The 25,237-nt window shown below is 40.3% G+C and overlaps 1 protein-coding gene across 1 annotated transcript in view; it reads right to left on the bottom strand.

The window, feature by feature from the left end:
- Positions 1–25,237, bottom strand: part of LOC126481526 (FAD-dependent oxidoreductase domain-containing protein 1-like) — a 237,803-nt gene that overhangs the window by 98,713 nt on the left and 113,853 nt on the right. The window contains exon 6 of the mRNA XM_050105334.1: positions 13,504–13,587. Coding sequence (XP_049961291.1) covers positions 13,504–13,587 — 84 coding nt within the window. The remainder of the gene's footprint in view (positions 1–13,503; positions 13,588–25,237) is intronic.

Below are 25,237 nucleotides of genomic sequence, written 5' to 3'. Positions count from 1 at the left end.
ATCTTGGGTCAGTTGATCTAGAAAGGCAGTACCTAAATAAGTTAGTGGAAGAAGAAGAAAAACCAAGTCTGAGGACAAAATCGGATAACTGACGAAGAAAGAAGACCAAGAAATTCTATCTAATAAAGGGATCTGATAAGATTGAAGTGTGTACACAGCTTTTTCTCAAAACATTTGATATTTCTGAAAACTTTGTAAGAAATACTTTTAAAAAAAGAGATGAACATCATGTAATTGAGAAAGAGCAAAGAGAATGTCATGAGCCAGGTATAAAGATACCCAAAGAAAGTAAAGAGGCTATAAGGAAACACATTAAGAGTTTTCCTACCCTTCCTTCTCATTACAAGAGGAAAGAGTGTACAGCAGATTATTTACCTGCTGATATAAGTATTAAGATAATGTATGAGTTATATTGGGAACAACGTTATGGGGAAAGAAAGATAGTCAAGAAATTATGGCTGTATAGGGAGATATTCACAAAGGAATTTAATCTGAAATTCCACAGGCCATAAAAAGATATGTGTGATAAAAGTTTAAATTTTTCACACCTATCGGCTGAGAAAAGGGAAGACAAAGGTTTTAAAAGGGAACAGGAATAGATAGCATCTACAAGGGAAAAAATGGCAAGGGAATTTAAGAACATTAAGAAAGAAAGTGCAATAAAAGGTGAATCTTTGCTGGCTGAATTTGACTTCCAAGTTGTGCTTTACTGCCCTAAAGTGAATGCAAAGGTAGTTTTCTATAAAAGAAGGCTCTCCATGTACAATCTCTCTGTTCTTAGTGTCGGAGAAAACAAAACCAATTGGTACATGTGGGATGAGACAACAACAAAAAGGGGGTCCGTAGAGGTGGCTTCATGTCTGTGGGATTTTTTGAAAAATCATGCACAAGAAAAACCGATAACCTTGTTTTCTGATACATTTGGGGACCACAACAGGAATGCTAACACAAGCATGCTGTGTTTACATGCAGTGAATACACTGGACATTCCAGCTATTGACCAATGCTTTTTTGAGCCTGGACATTCACAAATGGATGTAGACTCAGCATGCAAGCATCAAAAGAAAAAGTAACCATGTGGATGTTTTTGATCCAAATGGCTGGTATACAATTGTAAGCACGACTTCCAACAAGTACAGAGTGACAGAAATGGATAACACTCAAATTTCAGATTTGTATCAGCTTCAGAAGAAAATAATTCAGAATAGGAAAACTGCTGAGAATGGAGAAACTGTGAAATGGCTTAAGATTGTTTGGATGCAGTATAGGAAAGATCAGCCTGACATGATATGTTTCAAGTATTCCTACAAAGATCATGACTTTCAAGTTTTTCACACCAAGAAAAGACCTGGCCTACGAAATTCTCCGAATTCAGGACCTGAAGACAATACTCTGTGCCCAGCATGTGAGAGTCCCCTCTACATAAGTAAAGAAAAGAAAAAAGGTCTTATAGATTTATGTAATAAGGGTATTATACCTCCTAGGTATCACACATTATAGCAAGGACTCAATGCTGCTAACAATTTAGAAAATGAGAAAAACGTGGGAGAATCACAGGAATAGACTTCATGTTTATTTTTTGATTTTGTCTCCTTTATTATTGTTGCTAGGTCACCACCTTAGCTATTTCATGTAAACCACTAATTTTGGTTTGTTTAAATGTATGTGTTGTATTACTTTTTAAAACAGTCAACCATGAACAGAAAAACAGGTGCGAGGGAGCACTGTGTTTTGTTAAAATGACTTTTCTTATGTTTCTTATGTGAAGATTAGAAAACAAGAATATTATTTCAGTTACCTGTAAATTATTTTATATACTGCAGACAAATAATGAAAAGTGAATATAATAATGGCTTTCATGTATTCTCCATCAAAGACTGATGATAAACTTCCTGGAAAACACTTCTCTTGCTTATAGTACTCATTGAAAGCATTTCATTAGTGTCCATCGAGTGACTAAAATATGTAACACATAGTTGAAAACAACAGTCAATGAAGTATACTTTTTATTTACCATAGATAGGTTTGTGAGAAACTATTAGAAAGTACTCAGTTTCTTGGACAAAACCTTTAAATCGAATCATCTCAAAACACTGTTTTTGTCATTACGTTTCATTGATCCTAAATGGGTGAAGCATCTCTCACCAATTATGCTGTGACAGAACGCATGTCATTGCAACACATGCATAATTTAACCATTGTCAGAAATGCCCAAACCAATCTTACAAAGCCTGGGCTGCAAAATTATGCAGGTTGAGCTGTCAATGTAAATATGTCATTAGTACAATAGAAGGAAACATTCCACGTGGGAAAAATTATATATAAAAACAAAGATGAGGTGACTTACCGAACGAAAGCGCTGGCAGGTCGATAGACACACAAACAAACACAAACATACACACAAAATTCAAGCTTTCGCAACAAACTGTTGCCTCATCACGAAAGAGGGAAGGAGAGGGGAAGACGAAAGGAAGTGGGTTTTAAGGGAGAGGGTAAGGAGTCATTCCAATCCCGGGAGCGGAAAGACTTACCTTAGGGGGAAAAAAGGACAGGTATACACTTGCACACACGCACATATCCATCCACACATACAGACACAAGCAGACATGCTTGGTCTTTAAATATGTCTGCTTGTGTCTGTATGTGTGGATGGATATGTGCGTGTGTGCGAGTGTATACCTGTCCTTTTTTCCTCCTAAGGTAAGTCTTTCCGCTCCCGGGATTGGAATGACTCCTTACCCTCTCCCCTAAAACCCACTTCCATTCGTCTTCCCCTCTCCTTCCCTCTTTCCTGATGAGGCAACAGTTTGTTGCGAAAGCTTGAATTTTGTGTGTATGTTTGTGTTTGTTTGTGTGTGTATCGACCTGCCAGCGCTTTCGTTCGGTAAGTCACCTCATCTTTGTTTTTATATATAATATGTCATTAGTACTTATCACATATCCTACACTGATCACATGGCACGTGGAATTGTTATTTTATGGTCCCAGATAGGGAAGTCAGTGGAAAAGCACTTCAGTGTCAGAATCCAACACTTATGGATGTGCTCAATATAGCACAGTCCTTTGAAGTGTTACAGGCCACAGGCAACCAAATTGCTGAATCAGGGGAAGTATAGGACGTTACTCAGTCAAGCACTGTTTGGTACGCTGCAATGTTCAGGATGATGGGGCAGCTGATGGTGCAGTACAACCTTTTACTTGGTGTCACAAGGGACAGCAATGGTTACAGCTACACTAGCAACAAAACACATCACAGCAGCAGCTGCATGCCACCATTCCATTGTGCTGTATGCCCTAAGCATTGGGTGATTTGAAACAAGTATCAAAGAAAGGCCACATTGCTTAGTGTGTAATACCTCTTAAAATGTGGCAGACATAATTGTACTGATGGACATAAACTGTACTTTACAATGACTGTTTTACTGATAAATTCTTTATTGACTTGTATGTGTTTAATAAACCACTAAAAATGTGACAGGACATGGGAACTGCAGTGACTTTAGTAAATGCACAAACATACGTGGACTTGGGCTCCCCTCCCCTCACATAAGTTTCACAGAAGTTGGTTCGCTTCAATAAATAGCAGATCCTGATCCTAAGTCAGTTCTCTGCTCCTGTCTCTTAGAAAGGTGTTGTTCACCCTCTCACCTACCTTGATGTGGAGCATTCATATACCACAGACATGTATGGGTTAGATGCATGTAACGCTTTCAGTTTCTCGATTGCCAATGAGGTAAATTTAGTATCAGATCAAGTTCCATATCAGAAGCTGGAGCCCTCTGGTCTGAGTTGTCATCTCTGTTTTCCCCTGGCGTATGTTGTGTTACCAGTTTGATACATACCCTCTGCCCCGTCCTGATGAATATTTGCAAAATTGTCAGGTGGCCACTACTTTTCCAAGATTGATTTGTTGGAAGTGTACCTCCAGCTTCCCTTCCCACTAGGTGCCTTCTCATTGTCAATAGATGTTTTGGCCTATACCAGTATCAGTGCTTGCTTTTTGGCATCACTAGTGTGCCTGCAATTTTTTAGCAGTTTTTACAACAGCTGACAGTCTCTGTACCCAGATGCATCAATTGCCTTGGCAGTATCATTGTTTTGCGTTCTTCCACAGAAGACCATCTTAGCAATCTCTGATCATTGTTTTCTGTTTCACAGTATGCGGGTCTCACGTACAATCTTCTAGCCATCAACTGAGTACATAGGTTTTGAAGTTTCTGACACATGGGTTAAGCTGTTGTGTCACCACATTAATGCATTTGTGGCTTTGCCATGGCCAGCCTCTGTTAAGGAACTGCAGGCATTTCTAGGTAAAGTTGTGTAAGTTTTTACTGGATGCATCCACTATTGCTCACCCACTTCACATACTTTTGCATAAATATGTGCTTTTTTCTGGTCCTAAGCTTCTGACCAAGCATTCACTTTGCTTAAATCTAAGCCTCAATCTTCCCTGTGTCTGACCACTTCTCAGCTGGGTCAGCACCTTGTGTTGTCTACAGATGCCTCTCACCATAGTGTTGGCATGGTGTCTGAACAACGCATTGCTTATACTTCTAAGAGTTTAGCTCCCACTCAGCAGTGGTATTCTCAGATTGAAAAGGAGGCTTTAGTGATTGTTCTCACCCTCAAGAAATTTCATATGCTCTTCTATGGTTACAATTTCCATTTAATCATGGATAACGAGTCATTGGTTGTTCTTTTTAACCCTCCAGCTGCCATGTTGGACAAGGCAGCACATCATTTGCAGCAGTGGGCTCTCCCCTTCTCCTGTTATGATTATCAGATCCATTATTCGCTGACAGTGCAACACGCAAATGCCAATGCCTTATATCACCTTCCAATTGGGCCGGACCCACCATTTGATTAGGACAAGTTGCATTTTTTCTATTTAGATACTGAGAACAAGAAGGCAGTCAATGGTTTTTCCACCTCTAGTGCCACAATAGCATTGACTGTCACCATGGGTCCTGTACTTAGTCAGCCCTGTCTTTTATGCAGTGCGGTTGGCCGATAAAACCCCTGGGCCGTGCCTTGTATCCCTTACATAATTATTTCTCCCTCCAGCACTGCCCTTCAGTGTGTGATGGGGTTCTTTTGTCCCTACAGGGGATGCTACTCTCTGTGTTGTGATTCCTGTTTCCTTACGCTGTAATGAACTGCAACTTCTGCCTGTTGGTCATTGGGGGACCTCTCATACCAAAGCTTTGGCCCGCCAGTATGTGTACTGGCTGGCCAAAGATGGGGACATTATGCAGTTTATTGCTGCTTGCACTATTGTGTTCAACAACGGGTGGCCCCACCTTTTTACCCCTGGCTGACACTGCAGCACACATGAGAGCATCTACATATCAATTCTGCTTGGATATTCCTAAATTACTGTTGGCTCATTGTAGTGGATGCATATTCCAAGTTTTTCTACATGCATGTTGCCCATCCATGTCTGTGGTGCCCACAATTTCAGTCATGTCTAAGATTTTTGCAACTGAAGAACTTCCCTATACGATGGTTATCAATAACAGCTCCCAGTTTGTTTCTCAAGAATTTGTATCTTTTTTGTCGGCCTAGTGGTGCTCATCATCTCACAGCCCCATTTCATCCTCAAACTAATGGTGAGACTGAATGCATGGTTCAGATGTTTAAAACTCAGATGCAGAAGTATGTATCTGGCAGGTCTCCTGAAGCTGTTTTAGACCTTTTTTGAGTCTGTATCATTTAACTATGGTGGGGGAAACAAGCCTGGCAGAGCTGCTACATGGACACCAACCATGGACCCTCCTTAACATGCTGCATCCAACACCATGACTGCTGGCATCTCCAGCTCCACAATGGTTCAGATAGGTATATCTATTTAGCCATGTGGTTCTGGTCATCAGTTTAACTGGGGTCCTGACATCATCTAGTGTCACTGGGGCAGATTCCTGTACATTGTCCACACTCCTGATGGGCGGTCCCATAACTTCAACAGCCTCTGGCTGCACATGGTGGAGCCCGTTCCAGATGGTCCACTGCCTCTCCTGCCCCCACCCCTGCCAATGCCTGTTTCTGTGTCACAGATGGTCCAGTTTGCACTCCAGAGGGAGTTGCTGCCTGGCAGATCAGTGCCTTGGGTCACTGCCTGCCTGCCTCCTCCCCCCCCCCACGACTCATTAGCAGCCATCACCAATGCAGCTCCCACGGGACCTGACGTTGCAGCCACCACTGCTGCCTCTGCCTCTGTTATTGGGTTCTGTGAGGCCATCAACGCTGACCTTGATGAGGATGTCACGATGAAGACACCATGCCCGCTCCTGCCCTATGGCTTCTTATGAGTGGGGGGACGGTGAGCCAGCCCGTCCGTCATGACTTCCACCCCTACTCGCCAGTGCTTGCCTGCCACATGCTGCAGCACCTGCCATCATTGGGCAACAAAATGGATGTCAGCACCATCACTGGTGTTTTCCGTGATTCATAATCTCAGTACCTTGTGAGATCAGTCCCCCCCCCCCCCCCCCCCCTGCCCACCCCCTCCTCCATACACCCGTTTTTCATTACACCAGTGCTCTTTTTTCTGTACCATGCATTTTTCTGTGCCTGATGTTTGTAGTGATGTATGTATGTAGTTTTCCCATCCCCTAGAAAGGAGGGGTGATGTACCTTCACTCATAGCATGTGCGATTTCAGAGCACGAGTGTCCATACAGTTCACAGGCCCGCTTATAGGGGCCACCGAGGCATGTTCTGGTGAGTTGCCAAAGAAACAGCATTATTTAAACAATCACAAACAAGTACTTGGCTTATTCGTTACACTGTATTACTGTTGTCCGGCCAATGTGTTCAGTGTTATGCACAATCTGTATCTTATGTGTTGCTCTTTAAAGTACTATGTTCCATAAATTGTGTTTGCTCTTGCTATAATGATATTCATCACAAGGTTTGCTTCAACAAAGAGGAAATATGAATTGTATGATATCTCAAGAGGATAGCATTACACATGAATTTCATAAATGACAGCACCAACCCTTGTTTTACTGGTCAGGACTGACACACATTTATGACCTGCAAGCAATGTTGTAGTAAAGCATGTGCAAAAGCCATTATTTTATCTTTGCAGTTACTTCAAGTTGTTGAATACTCTCTCATGACACCGAGCGATGAAAGACTTATCCTTAATTCATTACTATTGATACTCTTCTTCAGACGCACCTGACTTTCTCTCCAGCTGTTGGCAAAGCTTTTGTTGAAATATATCAATTTAAATGGTCTATGACAACAGTGTCTCATTTATTTCCCATATCAGTAAATAAGATGGGAATTTCCAAGTGCTGGAAAGATTTGTACACTGCTGTCATTTGTATGAGATCTCGATAAGGATTGAGCAAGTGGCCTTATAACCAAAACAAATATCACATACTGGTGAAAGTTCCTGGATGGCTATGGAAAATAAAATCTCTTATAGACCACTACAAATCTTCTAAAACACTAAATGACCAGCTCTAGGTGTGTGATGGAAATACTGTAGTTATTTGGTACAGCCAAGTCTAAAAATAATAAGATGCCTTTTGTCTTGTGTGACATATCTCTCCTAAGGCAACATTTCACTTCTGTAAGACATTATAATTGTAAATACTTACATCATACAAGAAATGTGTATGTAAATTTTAATATACAACATTACATATAACAACATATAATATGTAAATACATGCAACTTAATGCATGTACATACAACATGTAAACTAAACAACCACTTTCCAGTATTAATAAAAAAATGTCCATAACTAGTTTCCAGTATGTGTATGCTTCCTCTTGTCTCACTGAATTACTGATTTTTAAATGCTCATGATACTGTATTGTCACCATCATCATAACTTTGCATTTTTATAAATTCTTGACATTAGAGGTGTTTTACAGCATTCGTCATTTCCTCTACCCAACACAATAGGAGCCTTAGCTATGAAAATTATAACGTCTCAAGTGCTTGGTGTCCATAGCTTCCTGCACTTGTTGATCTCACATTGTAGTGTTTTTCCTTGTGTTCATAAAATCAAAAACCATTCATTCTTGTCCCCATCATTATATTTTGCAGAGTGCTGTAGAAATTTTTATAAAATTTTTTGTGCCCTAGGAGAATATATTAAGTAGCGTTGCTCAAATTCTGTGCAGGTTGTTGCCATTTGGAGGATAAGATACAGTATTTCGATATGTTTTACTTGACTTTTTGGTAATAAAACTGAAATGCCTTGATATTATAAATAGTAAAAGTTACTTATTTGTAAGTTTGGGACAGAAATATGTTGCAAAGAAAAGAAAAATTTAAAAAAGCATCAAAATAAATACTGTGTTAATATCTGGATCCAGTTGTCACTTGGACATCAATGAAAGGTGGTGGCTAGCTATGTTACAGGCTGACTGTTTGAATATGCTACTTTATTTCCTTCAATATTTATGTACACAAGGTGTCAACCTCAAAGTGAGAACAGTCTCCAAGATCGATAACCCATAATCTTCTCATATTTTTCGGGGGCCGTTAGGGATATGGCTGCAAGGGAGGGGAATAAAACCAATGTGCATTCCATGTGCATACCAGGGGGAGTCATTCCAGATGTGGAAAGGGTCCTTCCGGATGCCATGAAGTGTACAGGGTGCACCCATCTGCAGCTGGTCGCTCATGTCAGCACCAATAATGTGTGTCACTATGGATTGGAGGAAATCCTCTATGGCTTCCAGCGGCTATCTGATTTGGTGAAGACTGCCAGTCTCGTTAGCGGGATGAAAGCAGAGCTCACCATCTGCAGCATCGTCAACAGGACTGACTACGGACCTTTGGTACAGAGCCGAGTGGAGGGTCTGAATCAGAGGCTGAGATGACTCTGTGACCTGTGGACTGCAGATTCCTCAACTTGTGCCATAGGGTGGTGGGGTTTTGGGTTCCACTGGATAGGTCAGGAGTCCACTACACACAGCAGGCAGCTACATGGGTAGCAGGGGTTGTGTGGCATGGAGTGGGTGGTTTTTTAGGTTAGATGGCCTCGGGCAAGTACAGAAAGGGCAACAGCCTCAAAGGGTGCAGGGCAAAGTCAGGACATGCGGGGACCAAGCAGCAAACGGTATTGTAATTGTAAACTGTCAAAGCTGCGTTGGTGAAGTACCGGAACTTCAAGCGCTGACAGAAAGCACCGAAGCTGAAATCGTTATAGGTATGGAAAGCTGGCTGAAGCCAGAGATGAATTCTGCCGAAATTTTTACAAAGGCACAGACGGTGTTTAGAAAGGATAGACTGCATGCAACCAGTGGTGGCGTGTTTGTTACTGTTAGTAGTAGTTTATCCTGTAGTGAAACAGAAGTGGATAGTTGCTGTGAATTATTATGGGTGGAGGTTATACTCAACAACCGAGCTAGTTTAATAATTGGCTCCTTTTACCGACCTCCCGACTCAGCAGCATTAGTGGCAGAACAACTGAGAGAAAATTTGGAATAATTTTCACATAAATTTCCTCAGCAAGCTATAGTCTTAGGTGGAGATTTCAATTTACCAGATATAGATTGGGACACTCAGATGTTTAGAATGGGTGGTAGGGACAGAGCATCGAGCGACATTATACTGAGTGCACTATGTGAAAATTACCTCAAGCAATTAAACAGAGAACCTACTCATGGAGATAACATCTTGGGCCTACTGGTAACAAACAGACCCAAACTTTTTGACTCTGTAAGCGCAGAACAGGGAATCAGTCATCATAAGGCCTTTGCAGCATCCCTAAATATGGAAGTAAATAGGAATATAAAAAAAGGGAGGAAGGTTTACCTGAGTAGCAAGAGTAATAGGAGACAGATTTCAGACTACCTAACAGATCAAAATGAAAATTTCTGTTCTGACACTGAAAATGTTGAATTTTTATGGAAAAAGTTCAAGGCAATCGTAAAATGCGTTTCAGACAGGTACGTGCCGAGTTAAAACTGTGAGGGTTGGGAAAAACCCGCCGAGGTTCAACAAAAAAGCTAGAAAACTACTGTAAAAGCAAAGAGAGCTTCACTGCAAATTTAAAGACAGCCAAAACCTCTCAGACAAACAGAAGCTAAATGATGTCAAAGTTAGTGTAAGGAGGGCTATGTGTGAAGCGTTCAGTGAATTCGACAGTAAAATTCTAGGTACCGACTTGACAGAAAATCCTAGGAAGTTCTGGTCTTACATTAAATCAGTAAGTGGATCGAAACAGCATATGTAGACACACTGGGATGATAATGGCATTGAAACAGAGGATGACATGCGTAAAGCTGAAATACGAAACACATTTTTCCAAAACTGTTTCACAAAGGAAGACCACACTGCAGTTCTTTCTCTAAATCCTCGCATGAACAAAAAAATGGCTGACATCAAAATAAGTGTCCAAGGAATAGAAAAGCAACTGAAATCACTCAACAGAGGAAAGTCCACTGGACCTGACGGGATACCAATTCGATTCCACACATAGTACGCGGAAGGTGGCGGCAGGAAGGGCATCCGGCCATCCCTTTCCACTAACCTTGCCAAATCTGTTGCTAACAATGCTGACCCTGCCTCAATGCAGGACATGGCACCAGTGAAAGATAGAAAGAAAGAAAGACAGAGTACATGAAAGAACTTGCCCCTCTTATAACAGCCATGTACCGCAATTCTCTAGAGGAACGGAAGGTTCCAAATGATTGGAAAAGAGCACAGATAGTTCCAGTTTTCAAGAAGGGTCATCGAGAAGATGTGCAAAAACTATAGGCATCGATCTGTTGTAGAATTTTAGAACATGTTTTTTGCTCATGTATCAGGTCATTTCTGGAAACCCAGGAACTGTTCTGTAGGAATCAACATGGATTCTGGAAACAGCGATTGTGTGACACCCAACTTGCTTTATTTGTTCATGAGAACCAGAAAATATTAGATACAGGCTCCCAGGTAGATGTCATTTTCCTTGACTTCTGGAAGGCGTTCGATACATTTCCACACTGTCGTCTGATAAACAAAGTAAGAGCCTACGGAATATCAGACCAGCTGTGTGGCTGGATTGAAGAGTTTTTAGTAAAAAGAACACAGCATGTTGTTCTCAATGGAGAGACATCTACAGACATTAAAGTAACCTCTGGTGAGCCACAGGAGAGTGTTATGGGACCATTGCTTTTCACAGTATATATAAGTGACCTAGTAGATAGTGTCAGAAGTTCCATGCGGCTTTTCGTGGATGATGCTGTAGTATAAAGAGAATTTGCAGCATTAGAAAATTGCAGCGAAATGCAGGAAGATCTGCAGCAGATAGGCACTTGGTGAAGGGAGTAGCAACTGACCCTTAACATAGACAAATGTAATGTACCGCGAATACATAGAAAGAAGGATCCTTTATTGTGCGATTATATGATAGCGGAACAAACACTGATAGCAGTTACGTCTGTAAAATATCTGGGAGTATGCGTACGGAACAATTTGAAGTGGAATGATCACATAAAATTAATTGTTGGTAAGGCGGGTGCCAGGTTGAGATTCATTGGGATAGTCCTTAGAAAATGTAGTCCATCAACAAAGGAGGTGGCTTGCAAAACACTCGTTCGACCTATACTTGACTATTGCTCATCAGTGTGGGATCTGCACCAGGTCAGGTTGACAGAGGAGATAGATAAGATCCAAAGAAGAGTGGCGCGTTTCATCACAGGGTTATTTGGTAAGCGTGATAGCATTACGGAGATGTTTAGCAAACTCAAGTGACAGACTCTGCAAGAAAGGCGCTCTGCATCGTGGTGTAGCTTGCTGTCCAGGTTTCGAGCGGGTGCATTTCTGGATGAGGTATCGAATATATTGCTTCCCCCTGCTTATATCTCCTGAGGAGATCACAAATGTAAAATTAGAGAGATTCGAGCACACACGGAGGCTTTCCGGCAGTCGTTCTTCGCGCGAACCATACGCGACTGCAACAGGAAAGGGAGGTAATGACAGTGGCACGTAAAGTGTCCTCTGCCACACACCATTGGATGGCTTGCAGAGTATAAATGTAGATGTAGATGTAGATGTAGATATGATAATCTCTGAATGATTTTTTCCGCTAATTGACTGTACAAACTTCTTTATTTGATATAACTATCATGATTTTGGGCTTATGTCATTATCAAGTAAAGCACTGACGAAAATTCAACTTTTATAGTCCTGTCTTCCTCAGTTGCGTGTAATATTACGATATATTAATAATTTTTACTTATGGACCATCTGACAGCAACTGAATAAAATACAATTTTAGTAACATACGCGTTTCGCCTTTATTTTCTGCAAGGCATCATCAGTGGCAGGTTGTGTGGACAATTTCCTACATATTATGCACCTGTTGCATTTTTGGTCTTGTTCTTCTTCTTATGAACGCCAATTTCCGGTTTTTTTCCCCATTCCACAACACTATTGATAGTGCATAGTGTTTTTCCCATTCCACAACACTATGCATAGTGCATTATTAATATACCGTAACTGACGAAAATTTTTTTGTATAAATGCATGGAAAAAGAGAAGGACCAAAATTTCAAAACATTATACCATTCCAATGTCAGATTGAAATTTGTTAAGTTTTAATCTGGCACTGGAATGGCATATAGATGTTAAATTTTGGTTCTTCTCACTTTTTATGCATTTGTACATGTACAAGCATCAAATAAAGAAGTTTGTACACTCAAATGGCGGAAATATTATTCAAACATTAGTAACACAATTCATATAATCAGAATTATGTGACTAGTCTGTTTGGACTTCTTAAAATGCAGACAGCACATTGATGGTTTACTTTCACTTCAATGATGTTATTATCTCAAAGTGCATTTCCCACAAATGGCTCAGTTAAGACAACTATAGCATGTATAATTTGTAAGTAGTTGCAGTGTGCGCCCATTGATGAGACAAATCTGGTACTCATACTGGAAATCTGAAGGTGGCACCCATTTCAACACAGGATGAGTGCATTGAGATGTGATACGATGTGGCTTCAGCTGCCAGAGGCTGCATTCATGTGTTGCGAATTACATTTGTGTGTGTGTGTGTGTTTTAATTCCTAATAATAGACCAAACTGCTGTCATCAGTCCCTAGACTTACACACTACTTAAACTAACTTAAGGTGAGAACAACACGAACATCCATGCCCAAGGGAGGATTCAGACCTCTGGTGGGAGGGGCTGCACAATCCGTGACATGGTGCCTGAATCTGCAAATGTGTGTGTGTGTGTGTGTGTGTGTGTGTGTGGTCTATTATTGGCAAAGGCCTCGTTAGCCGAAAGCTTATATTGTGACAGTCTTTTTGTTGTGCCTATCTGCAGCACATCATCTCCACTATACGGTGAATAGCAACTTTCCTTTTTATAATAGTGTTACATTCCATCCTGGATATTCCATTGTTTGTAAACCAAATCCAGAATTTATAAAATGCAAATGTTAATAAAAACTAGTTGTAGAATTACTAATTGCATACACATAGCATTAAGTTTATACATGACACAGTTATTATTCAACCATTCAGTTATTCAAGTTACCTGAAATATGTACCAGTAGGATCAATGACGACTGGTGTCTGGCTGGGACCGTTTGGACAGTGGAAACAATACACATATCTTTTTCTGTAACAAACAGATGAAATTTCTTCTCCTGACATGAAATATGCACAGAAATATACAAAGCAAAATAATATGCATCACATGCAGTAAATAAAGAAGAAATAAAGCAAAGCAATTTTTTTGTTGCAAAGCCAGCATAAAGACAAATGTTAACAATTACAAGATGGAGTTTAAAAATTTTTATCAGTCTGTCATAGTAAAAGGTTCTCTATCTTCATACCACTGTCTGTATTCCACCCAGGATTTGCCAGTGTAATACAAATTAAAATTGTTTTTTCTTTTAGCTCTTCATATTATTAGCAGAGTTTTTCAACCACAAATTGTCTGCATATATCATACTTCCAATTTAAACACATGATTTCTTCATTTCTTAAAACAGTCTGTGATTTTTATCTAGGTATCTGATATATAGATTATCTAAAGAATACCGTATGAAATAACTAACTGAATGAAGAGAGACAAGGACAGACAGGAGGAACAGGGGAAATGAAGACAGTGAAAAGAAGTTAGACTAAATACAGAACACAAAATTGGAGAAAGTTGGGAGGAATGACACGGAAAATTCTGAAAATGAGATTACACAGGGCATTCAGAAGTTCCAATTATAAATTTCTAGCACTTTTAGAGAGGCATGAGTACATAATATTTTGAACAGAAACCCATGCCCAGAAATATACCATTTCCATACTATGAGTTTTAATTTAAGGAATTGAATTATGTGTGATACAGTACAATTATTAGGCAACAATTAAAAAGGAAACATAACAAAACAACCATTTATGACTTAATCACATTTGTTAGCATTAAGACTTAAACATTATGACTCTACAGCAATAGTCTATTGCAAGAAAAGTGAAAATTTAATTAATCATCTTCAGCAGTCTCTGGCTGAAATTGAGGCCTGGGTGAGAAATAATGGTCTGAAATTAAATCTAACAAAGACTCAAATCATTCACTTTACCACAAAACAAGCTGTACAGGATATACTAGAAATACCATATGAGGACAATCACCTTGCCACCATAAACTGTAGCAAATTTCTAGGTGTAATGCTGAACAAGAATTTATCATGGACAGACCATGTAGATGCCATGTGTCACCATCTAAATAGTCTAATATTTGCAATGAATGTTATAAGCAGTATAATAGAAACACCAGTCAAAAAAGTTGTACATCATGCATATTTTGTATCTGTGATTAGATATGGGATAATTTTTTGGGGATCAGAAAAAACAAACTTATAATGAGTCTTTAGGCTACAGAAAAGAATCATTAGAGCCATGGCAGATGCAGAAAAACAAACAAACATGCAGACCTCTGTTCAAGGCCCTTGATCTTATGACTATTCCTGGTCTCTATATCTATGAGACAATTAAGTTTTCTAAACAAAACCCACAACTTTTTGAGGATAATCTGTTTAAGCATGATTATGAAACAAGAAACAGATATCAGTATAGGTTACCAACTCATAGGCTAAAACTACTGGAGAAGACACATTACTATATGGGTCTGAGGTTGGGAAATAAAGTCTGTGAAAACTTAAAAATTATGAACTATAAGAATTTTGACATCATTTAAAAAAATGCCTAGCAAGTAAATATTATTACAGAGTAGAAGAATTTATGACTTAGTGTCACAAATAACTGTGCCTGATGTTACATTTTATTCTGTCATGCTAAAAAAGTACTTTAAGTAAATATTTACTCTTAATTTTACTTTATTTAAAACATGATTATTTTAAATCATTTTGTGGTACTTAAAATTACAAAATACCTGTGATTATTCTGTATACTTACAATTAGAAATTAACTTTAAACTGACAAGTCATCTACGTCCCAATCATCTGATTGTATATGAAACGTTATGTGACAATAAAGTTTCTATTCTACATTATTCTAAAACAAAAAGAGACTCCAGCATATGGTATGTACAAAACAGTATTGATATATTACAACAGCAGCTCAACATGGTGACATCAAACATATTGCAGACGTTGTATCTATGAAGCATGTTCTGGTAAACACTCCCCATCCCACCTGGCATCTCTTCAGTTTCTAATGCAGGAGCCAGAACTCATGCCAGCAGATCTTCCTTTATCTCTACAAGAGTCACAGCAGGGCAGATGTTGAGTGACATCAGGTGACCATCTGACATAGTACACATCATTCTGTCTACCTTATTGAATACCAGGTCAATCAACTCTGAAACTTTTCTCTTTCCCTTAGCAGACATGGGCCTGTTACACATCTGAACTGAAACTGTCATAGAATGGAAACAGTACTTTTCTGGACATGGGTACCTATGCAAAATAATACGTATTCATTTCCCCCTATATGTCCTAGAAGCTTGTAACAGAAATTTCTGAATATTCTGCATATAACTTTTATTCCATAGACTCACAATGAGGAGGACCTCAAGGATGTAGAACATTTCATAAAACATATATACACAAAAATAATGCTAATGTTCCTTCCCCAGACTGTAAATAAAATCCTCTTCAAGAATGTAGAATAAGTAAAAAAAATCTTAAATATATTTTCATTTAAAAGGGTAACAACAAATTTGTCAGGAAGAAGTAAATGTATATAAATGAGGTCTTGAATACAAAATATATGATCATTACAAGAAAAGCATACTATTCGTCTTGAAAATTATATGAATAAACACAAACTAAGAAAAGAAAAACAGAGTATAGTAACTGAAATCAGACATGACAAGGAGACATGACAATGACTTGCCAAAAACTATCGAAAGACAAAAACAATGGTGGATGACAGTGAAGACTACATGGAAGAATGACAAGTCTGGAGACTGAACCAAATCAAGAGCCTAGACTTGGCAATAGCAGGAACAAAACAATGATGAGTACAATGGGCAATATGAGAGCACAATCAGAACATGACTGACAGCGCAATCAGAACATGACTGAGATCCAGACACTTGCACTGCTGGCTTTATAGCGCAGCTGTGAGTGCTGATACGCTGGTGTATGTGTGTGTGTGTGGGGGGGGGGGGGGGGGGCACAAGGGGGTGGGGGGGGGGGCACATGGGGGAGGGGGGTGGAGGTAGCCTGCATATAGCACAGATGTGGCAATAGCAGCATTCACAAATTTTAGGAGCGCCGCCATCTAACGCCTGCCGTAAGCCCACACATAGTGATGACTTTCAAAATTGTTGGGCCGGGAGACCAGCAGAGCACTCTTGAAAGATGTTGAAATAATTAATAAATAAGTAATTTAATTAAGAAAATAAAAATTATGCAGACAGGGGAAAATGAAGATCTATAAGAAGGTAAAGAATAACAGATGAAACATGTGGTGTAACATATGAGTAGTGTGTAACCTTACGTCTTCCTAGCCAACAAACAATCGTCACAATATATGAAGGTAGTATGAGTTCCCGAAAGAACAGATACCATTAATGACTGTGCAGCTTCTCTAGAATGAAATGATAATTAAATCGACACCCTAGCTGCAAATTGGTGTTGATGTACGTCATTGGGGACTTGTTGAAAATGTGTGCCTCGACTGGGACTCGAATCTGGGATCTCACCAATGACCTTCGAAGGTATGTGGTGTACATCTATTGCCTGCTGCATTTGCCCCCACAACTGTTTGTAGGACATATGCAACTTATAATACTCCCCCCCACACTTACCTAAATATGCCCTTCCTCTGCACTTCTCATCACAGCCTGAAAACACATCCTCCAACTCCTCATTTTGTTTCTCATCTCCCACACATTAAAGGTTAGTTTCAATGTCAATGGTGATTGGTGAGAATCACAGTCCACTTTCCAATTGCTGATACTGCAGCACTCCCACTCCATCCACAGTGAAGAGGTGAAATACTGCCATGAATAGGATTCCCTTCATCTTTATCTCTGATGTACAACAGCTGCAGAAGAAGGAGCAACTAATTACTGTCCATCCCCCTTCAAAAGGTGTGATGTCACCTGACATAATTATCTCACAAACATAGATAACGAATCCTCAACATAAAAGCTCCAATTATTGTGGCATGCAATAACTTATTCAGTACACACTTTTCAACAAAATGCTTCCTATGGTGGTAACCACACAATACCACACCTTAACCAACAGTGCAATTCAGCCTAACCTCTTAATTACATTACAATGTAATACAAAATAAAATTTTCCTCACTGTTTCCTTGACCATAATCCATATAGTATTTTGCACACGTGTTGCATAACATCCTTGCATTCACCCTTTTCTCCCTTTCTTTCACCTCTTCATAGCAGTGGATGCCGATATTTTGTGGCAATGATTCTGCAATTTCTTGAAATGATCTTAAGCATTCAACACGAACTATCACTGCCATAGTGGCCAACTGAAGATTGACAGTGACCAGTGACATCTTGGGAGGTCCCTAGTACCTGGTAACAAACTTTTTTTGTTTTACTTTTTGTGATATATGGACTTGATAACATTACCCACAGCCCTATCCTATACTGCAACAATATTACCGTGCATCAACCTACCAGCTCATGGCATTCCAGGGTCTTGGTCTTTGCCCTCTGCATATGCCTCCATACTTCCCTTAGAGTCTGGCCAAAAATTCTGACGCCCTGTCCCTGCCAATCTTTGGTCTGACCATATCAGACAGTGAAGGTACCATATCTTCCTCTCATACACCACTGCATAAGGAGAGAGCTCGGTACCAGTGTGAGCCCCGTAAGCTGCTACAACAAATATTAAGTATGTAACCCAGTCATTATGGTGAGAGTTTACATAAAAACTCAACACACTACCAATAGGACAATGCACATGTTCCATTCTACCATTAATTTGTGGTTGCAGTAGAACAATTCTTAATTTTTGAACAAATAGAAAATGACATATTTGTGGCATCAAGTCCAACATGAAATTTGCCCCTTGCTCTGTGGTTAATGTTTCAGGTGCACCACACTTGAACAACCAGTTGTGACCACAACTTATGCCACCATAATTGCTTGCTGATTGTGAATGGCAATCATTTCCATGTACCATGAGAAATGGCCAATAATTATTAAAAATGAAATCAAATAATGGAAAATCAAGAATGGAATGTATCAATATTCTGAAATTTGTTGTAGCAGTTTACAAGGTTCACACTGGTACTGAGTGAGCTCTCTCCTTATGCAGTGGTGTATGAGAGGAAGATACCTTCACTGTCTGAGTGTAGCTCCAGCTGCCTGAGACTGCAGTCATGTGTGTGTGTGTGTGTGTGTGTGTGTGTGTGTGTGTGTGTGTGTGTGTATGTGGTCTAATTTTGACAAAGGCATTACTGGACAAAAGCTATATTTGTGACAGTCTTTTTGTTGTGTCTATCTGCCACTCATCACCTCTGCATATGGTGAGTAGCAAGTTTCCTTTTCACAGTATAATTAAAACTGAAATGATCTCCCCTTGTCTGCTGAAATGGAACTATGATATCCATCCCTATCATTTGAAATGGTTTAGTAATCTCATATTAACCTTTGAAATGATACTTGCTTATGGTGCATGTCTGCTCAATCTTTTATGTATTTGCCTGCATCTTTCTTCCACCCCTTCCAGTAGCATTCCACTACACTGTGGTTCAAAGCCCTGTAACCGCCAGGGCCAGATACCACGTGGTGGTGCATTTCCTTTAACACTTCTTCCTAGAGCTTAGCCAACACCATCATGTGTGTCACCAACTTAGTTGACTTACAGAACAGGCTATCACATATGCTGAACTGCAGTTGTGTCAACTACAGCTTGCAGTCAGTGACAGCAGCTTGCACTGCTTGCCACTGAGCAAGGCTGTGACCTAGTGCCTGTGCTACTGTTACCTTCCCACTCAACCCATCTGTGCTTCCATGCTTCTTCCCTGCCTTCTGCACAACTTCATAATCAAACTCACTCAGTCTCAACGCCCACCTTGTGAATTGTGAACCTACCAGAAGTGTCATTAAACCATAATAACCACTGTAGAGCTGGATTATCAGTTCTTCCCATACAAATACCATCAAAAATACATAATTGCATGCATCAAGTTGACATTTCTTTTTCTGTTGTGGAACAGTGCCTTTACAACTTATTTAGCTGTTGCAAAGTGTAAACCATAGGATGCTCCTCATCATCTACCACCTGACTTAAAACAAATCTCAATGCCTGGTTGTAAGCATCACATGACAACACAAACTCCATTTGATATCATGGGAAAATTAACTTAGCTTGATGTCAAAGCTTTTTTTTAATCACTCAAATGTGGCTTGACACTCTTTCATCCACTTGAATTTCTCATCATTTTTCAATAGTTGTGTGAGCAGTCCTGCAACATCTGCAAACCCCTTTAAAAATTTCCTATAACAGTTGGTGTGAGACTCAAAAGCAATTGCAGCTCCTTACTGTTCTTAGGAACTGGAAAATCTCCTATTGCTTGTATTGATTAAAAAAAAAAAGGCCAAGGTTTCAGTGTCCCAGTACTGATTAAGACCCTTTGAGAATTGGAATGCTGTCTTTGGCTGGTCCTCTTGAACTACTTCTAACTGATGGCACACACTTCTTAAATCCATGGTGGAGTTATTGATGGTGTCTGTGATATTGGGTATCAGGTACATGTCTGTTATTGTTTTACTATTAAGGTATCTGTAGTGAGAGAAGGTTCTATATTTTTTTTGGAACTGCCTACCAACTTCTTGGGTATGGCCATGATGGCAGCTCCTGATGAACCAGTGCTCTCCTCTATTATTCCCCTAGCTACCTTCTGGTAAATGAAACGCTCCGTAACTGGATGTAAATGGCAAGGTAAGTGAAATAAGGCAACTGAATAGATAAAAAATCTACTCACCAATGGGCGGCAGGAGATCACATGCATAAAAAAAAAAAAAGGTTCTACTTATGCAAGCTTTCGGAGCCAGTGGTTCCTTCTTTTGGCAGAAAGCCATTGGCTCTGAAAACTTGCACAAGTAAAATCTTTTATTTATACATGTATTTTCCTGTTGCCACTTTGTGGGTAGAATTTTTAATCCATTCAGCTACATTTTATTGACAAAAATTGATTCTTTTTGAGGTATTTGATATGGTGTTTGGTATACCAGTGCTTCATCCCTCTTGGGATTTGCTGTTGCGCCACAGATGTTGCCAGCAATGGATCATGAGCAAAAATGAACACTTGAACTCTAATAGCAATTTCTCTACCTCCAACATTTCTATTCCTTTCAAATGCTCTATATTCCTGTGTAATGCAGTTTTATCAGAGGCTTCCATGTGACATATTTGATGTGTCCCAATCATCCTCCTCTAGGATATGTAAATTAGCTGGTAACAGTCCCTTTGTTAGCTTTACCTCATCGGCACCAGCATTACCTTGATTCATGGGTACCACTCTCCCACAATCTCTCTCCTGCTCACATACAATGCTTCTTCTTACAGAACAATGTGATGTTTCGAGAGGCGACTGATGACCTCAGAAGTTAAGTCGCATAGTGCTCAGAGCCATTTGATTTTTCCAGTACATTGTTTTAGTGGCTCTATTACACATGGCATATCAGCAGCCAACTCTGGTTCTACATTCACCCACAGCAACTTTCCAGTGTCAAACAGCACAGTATCATGTGAATCAAAGGTTGGTATTTTTGTTCACAGTTTAACCAGTTTGCATCTCAAGAGAGATAAATCTAGTGACAGTGTTTCACTGGCAACAGTTTCCCTAGCTGGAATGTTGTCCCCCTAAAGTTCCACCATACCCCCTGAAGGCCAATTTTGTCATTATGTTCTAATGGAAAGTTTAACCCCAGGATCACTTGCATGAGGCACTACTTCCATATAATGCTTAAACTGAACTACCCCAGCCTGAAAATTTAATATCATTGAACCAATGACTTCACATCACTGCACTGCAACTAACCCACACAACCTATAGCACAGTGAGTTAAATCGCTTCTAAGCTATGAGGCCCAGACTTGCCACTCACACCTATGCCCCTGGGTCCAACAAAAATGTATGTTTTCTGCCTCCCGTGATTCCCTCTATACAACATTCTGCCTCTGCATATATATCAGTAGTACAAAATTTAACAGGAATGCTATTATGCAACAGCCTCCCCAAGATCATTATGAACTGTCTGATACCACCTTTTTTATACGCATCCATGTATTTGTCATATGATGCAGTGTTTCGTAGGACCTTTTTATGTTTATTTTTACAGCTATCATTCAGTTCAGTTTACCCAAAAACCTATTCTTCTTTGTAAATACATGTAGAATATTCTGGAATGATGTGCATTCTTGTGATTGTTAATAGATTGTTGTCATTAACAAAAGTATGTACATATGCCAAATTAAATATCAGATCATGAAAGTGAAGTAATAAATGTTTAGCAACAAATATTAAGAGGCTGTGGAAATGTTAGCATAAATCACTAATGCCTTTAATTGCAATTTGTAATTTCGCTAACACAAAAACCTCATTACGATTCAAATGAAAATAACAATCATTATCCAGTGATGTAATTTCACTTGTTATTAATTTTTATGAAAATCATTGTAATTGATGATGCTTGTAAATTATGCAGATATTTATCTCTTGTTAGTTACACCACCCAAATTTACAAAATTCCAGTATTTGAGAAAACATGTGTATTTTATTTATATAATCTGGCAAAGCACAATGTGTATACTTCGAACAAATGTTAGCAATAAAATCCATACAGTCACTAATTACAAAATTAAAGTAAAATCAAAATAATTGTTGAAATCAGATTGTGAATTAATTTTCACACCTAAAACCAAGATGACAATAAAAATATTATGTTATTTGACATTATATTGTATAACCTGTACAAATGTAACAGCAGTTGGTGTGTATGAATTTGTTTTAAATTGTAAGTTACATTTTGTAATAAATTAACAATGTTAGCAATTGTTAAAATTGTATTTAAAGCAGTGCAGGACGCTGCGGGGGCAGTCAGTCAAGTTTTGTTTACTTCAGGAGTTAGTGCAGTTCAGTTCGGTTTAGCTCAGTCTCATCCTGTTGTTTTGCACTTATGTCAGTTCTGTCAATCAGCTGATGTCAATAAATAATTTGTCAAGCTTGAAATTTTTGTGATGGTCTCCTTATTCATAGCATCCACAACATCGATGAACCCCAGGCCAATGCAAGTTAAGAAGTAACATTTAAAAATCGTTACAATGCCACTTAGACTTTAGTTTTTATCATATGTTTAATGCCTGTCCACTTTCCCCCTAGTTTATTCCCACTATAACTCCTGCAATGTCATTGAGGGTGTCCACCCATATTGTGGAGCACTTCTGACACTGTCTGTGGATTTGCCCTAACTGTCCACATCTATAAAATCTTAGATTAGCAGAAAACACCCCTTATTTATGTGCACCCATTTTGTCACGTCAATTTCTTCAAACACTGTAGCCAACCTGACAGCAGCAAACAGGCCTTTTGGGCTTTTGGGATACCTGTATGAACCCTTCTAGACATATTGGGTGACAGGCACCGGAGGCAGGAATCTAGTGCCCTGCATTCCTGTTCTTGATGCATAACCCTAACTGCCTTATCACTATCCCCAACTCACTCATCTATACATTAATTTTGCATATCCTACTTGTAAAACTTTCTACTGTCTCACCATTTCTCTTTGTAAAACAACATATTTATTCATGGAAAAACCTCGTGTTACTTTGGTTCTTATATAGTGTAGCATGAAGCCTTGTTTCAGCTGATCAAACTTCTGTGCATTTCTCAGTTCCTCCAAACATTTCTGTTATAACTCCAAGTTGAACAAATATATTTCAAGGAAGACACAATACATGAAAGTCAAAGATCAAGTAAACAGAGTAAGACGTGTGTACACTTTAACAGTTAAATCATAACTGAGTCCAAGTCTAGCGGCCGCTGGCTGGCTGGCCGCTTAGGTGGCGCTGCTGCTGCATGGCTGGCAGACAGCGCCACATGTAGAGGACGGGCGTAACTGCGTGGCGGAACTTTGAAAGATCGGTGAGTCATAACACTTTTTCCCCCATTGAATTTTTTGCACAGGTCTTGATGGAAGTGGCCTGGAGACTGCTTATATCCATAGGTGTTGTTTGACTGGCCATAAAGTCTCGAGGAGGAGGCTTCCCATACAGATGGAAGTGTCCCTGATGATAACGGGTCGAGATGACAGGAGATGTGGGGGTCAAATCTGAAGGGGGCCCCATGCACCAATCTGCCCGTTGCGGCAAGTCTGGTTGTTATAACAGGAGACATGGGCGATGTGGCCACATCCGTAGGAGAAGGAGGTGAGTAGAGTTGCTCCGACAGATGTGGTCATCAGGTTCCTGCATGGGCACGTTTCCTGGTGGCGTCAGTTCTTGTGCTGGCACCTATACGATGGTACGATGGTGAGAGGACTGGGTTGTGAGTAATGAGAGAGTCCAGTATCTCGAGCATCAGGTAGAGATGAAGGTGGCGTAGCTGCATCCAAAACAGGTGTTGCCGGCACACGAGGCTGAAGCTGGTCCGAATGATGCACTACAACATCCGTGTCTGTCTGGATTTCATACAGCCGTCAGCCACGGTGTTGTAAGATGCGGCCAGGACTCCATTTTGGCCGCCTGCCATATCCCCGTACCCATAAAAGGAGGTCGTCGGTGGTGAACCGGCCAAGTGAAGGCACCCGCGGCCATGAGGTGGAAGGCCGCAGAAGATGAAGTAGCGTGCGGGGCTGTCGGCCATGTAAGAGCTCAGCCGGGCTGTGGTCGCCCATGGGGGTGAAATGGTAAGAAGCCAGAAATTGAAGAAGTGCATCAGCAGCAGCAGAAGAAGTCAGGAGTTTCCTCATCTGAGCCTTAAATGTGCAGACCAGTCGTTCAGCCTCACCGTTTGACTGTGGATGGAATGGAGGGCCGTGACATGCATGACGCTGTGACAGGCACAAAAATCCGCAAAATCGGAAGAGGCAAATTGCGGACCATTATCAGTAACAAGAGTTGAGGGAAGGCCTTCCAAAGAGAAAATGCGAGCTAGAGCATTGGTGGTTGCTGCGTGCTACAGACAATGAAAGGAAAGTTAGAGTAGGCGTCAATAACGAGAAGCCAATAAGTACCTAAAAAAGGTCCTGCGAAGTCAGCATGAATACGCTCCCAGGACTTCTCAGGCAAAGGCCATGGTGACAAAGATGACTTCGGGATGGCAGTCTGTGATGCCCAAGGGCCGCAGGCAGCGACCATGTGTGAGATTTCAGAGTCAATGCCAGGCCAGTACACATGACAGCATGCCAGAGATTTTGTGCGAGAGACACACCAGTGCCCTTGGTGAAGGAGGCACAAGACCGAAGCACGCAAAGACGCAGGGACCACAACACACGGCTAAGCATTTTCGATGGAAAGGAGGGTAACACCATCCCTAGCCGTGAGGCGGTAACTCAAAGCGTAGTAGTTCCACAATGGATCAGAAGTCTTAGTGGATGGATGATCTGGCCAACCCTTCTGAATACAGCATAAAACCAGGGAGAGGGTAGGGTCAGAACCCGTAGCAGCCACCAGCTGGTCCCCGGTGATGGGGAACCCGTCCACAACCCGCTGCTTGGCAGCATCCAGATGGAAACACAAAAGTTTGTCTCTATCGAATGCCAGATTAGGACCCATGGGAAGGTGAGACAATGCATCAGCATTCACATGTTGAGCCGTCGG

This window comes from Schistocerca serialis, chromosome 5 (assembly GCF_023864345.2).
Source record: "Schistocerca serialis cubense isolate TAMUIC-IGC-003099 chromosome 5, iqSchSeri2.2, whole genome shotgun sequence".
Taxonomy (NCBI): domain Eukaryota; kingdom Metazoa; phylum Arthropoda; class Insecta; order Orthoptera; family Acrididae; genus Schistocerca; species Schistocerca serialis.
Note: the sequence above shows the minus strand (reverse complement) of the source record. Positions and strands in the feature narration are given on the sequence as shown.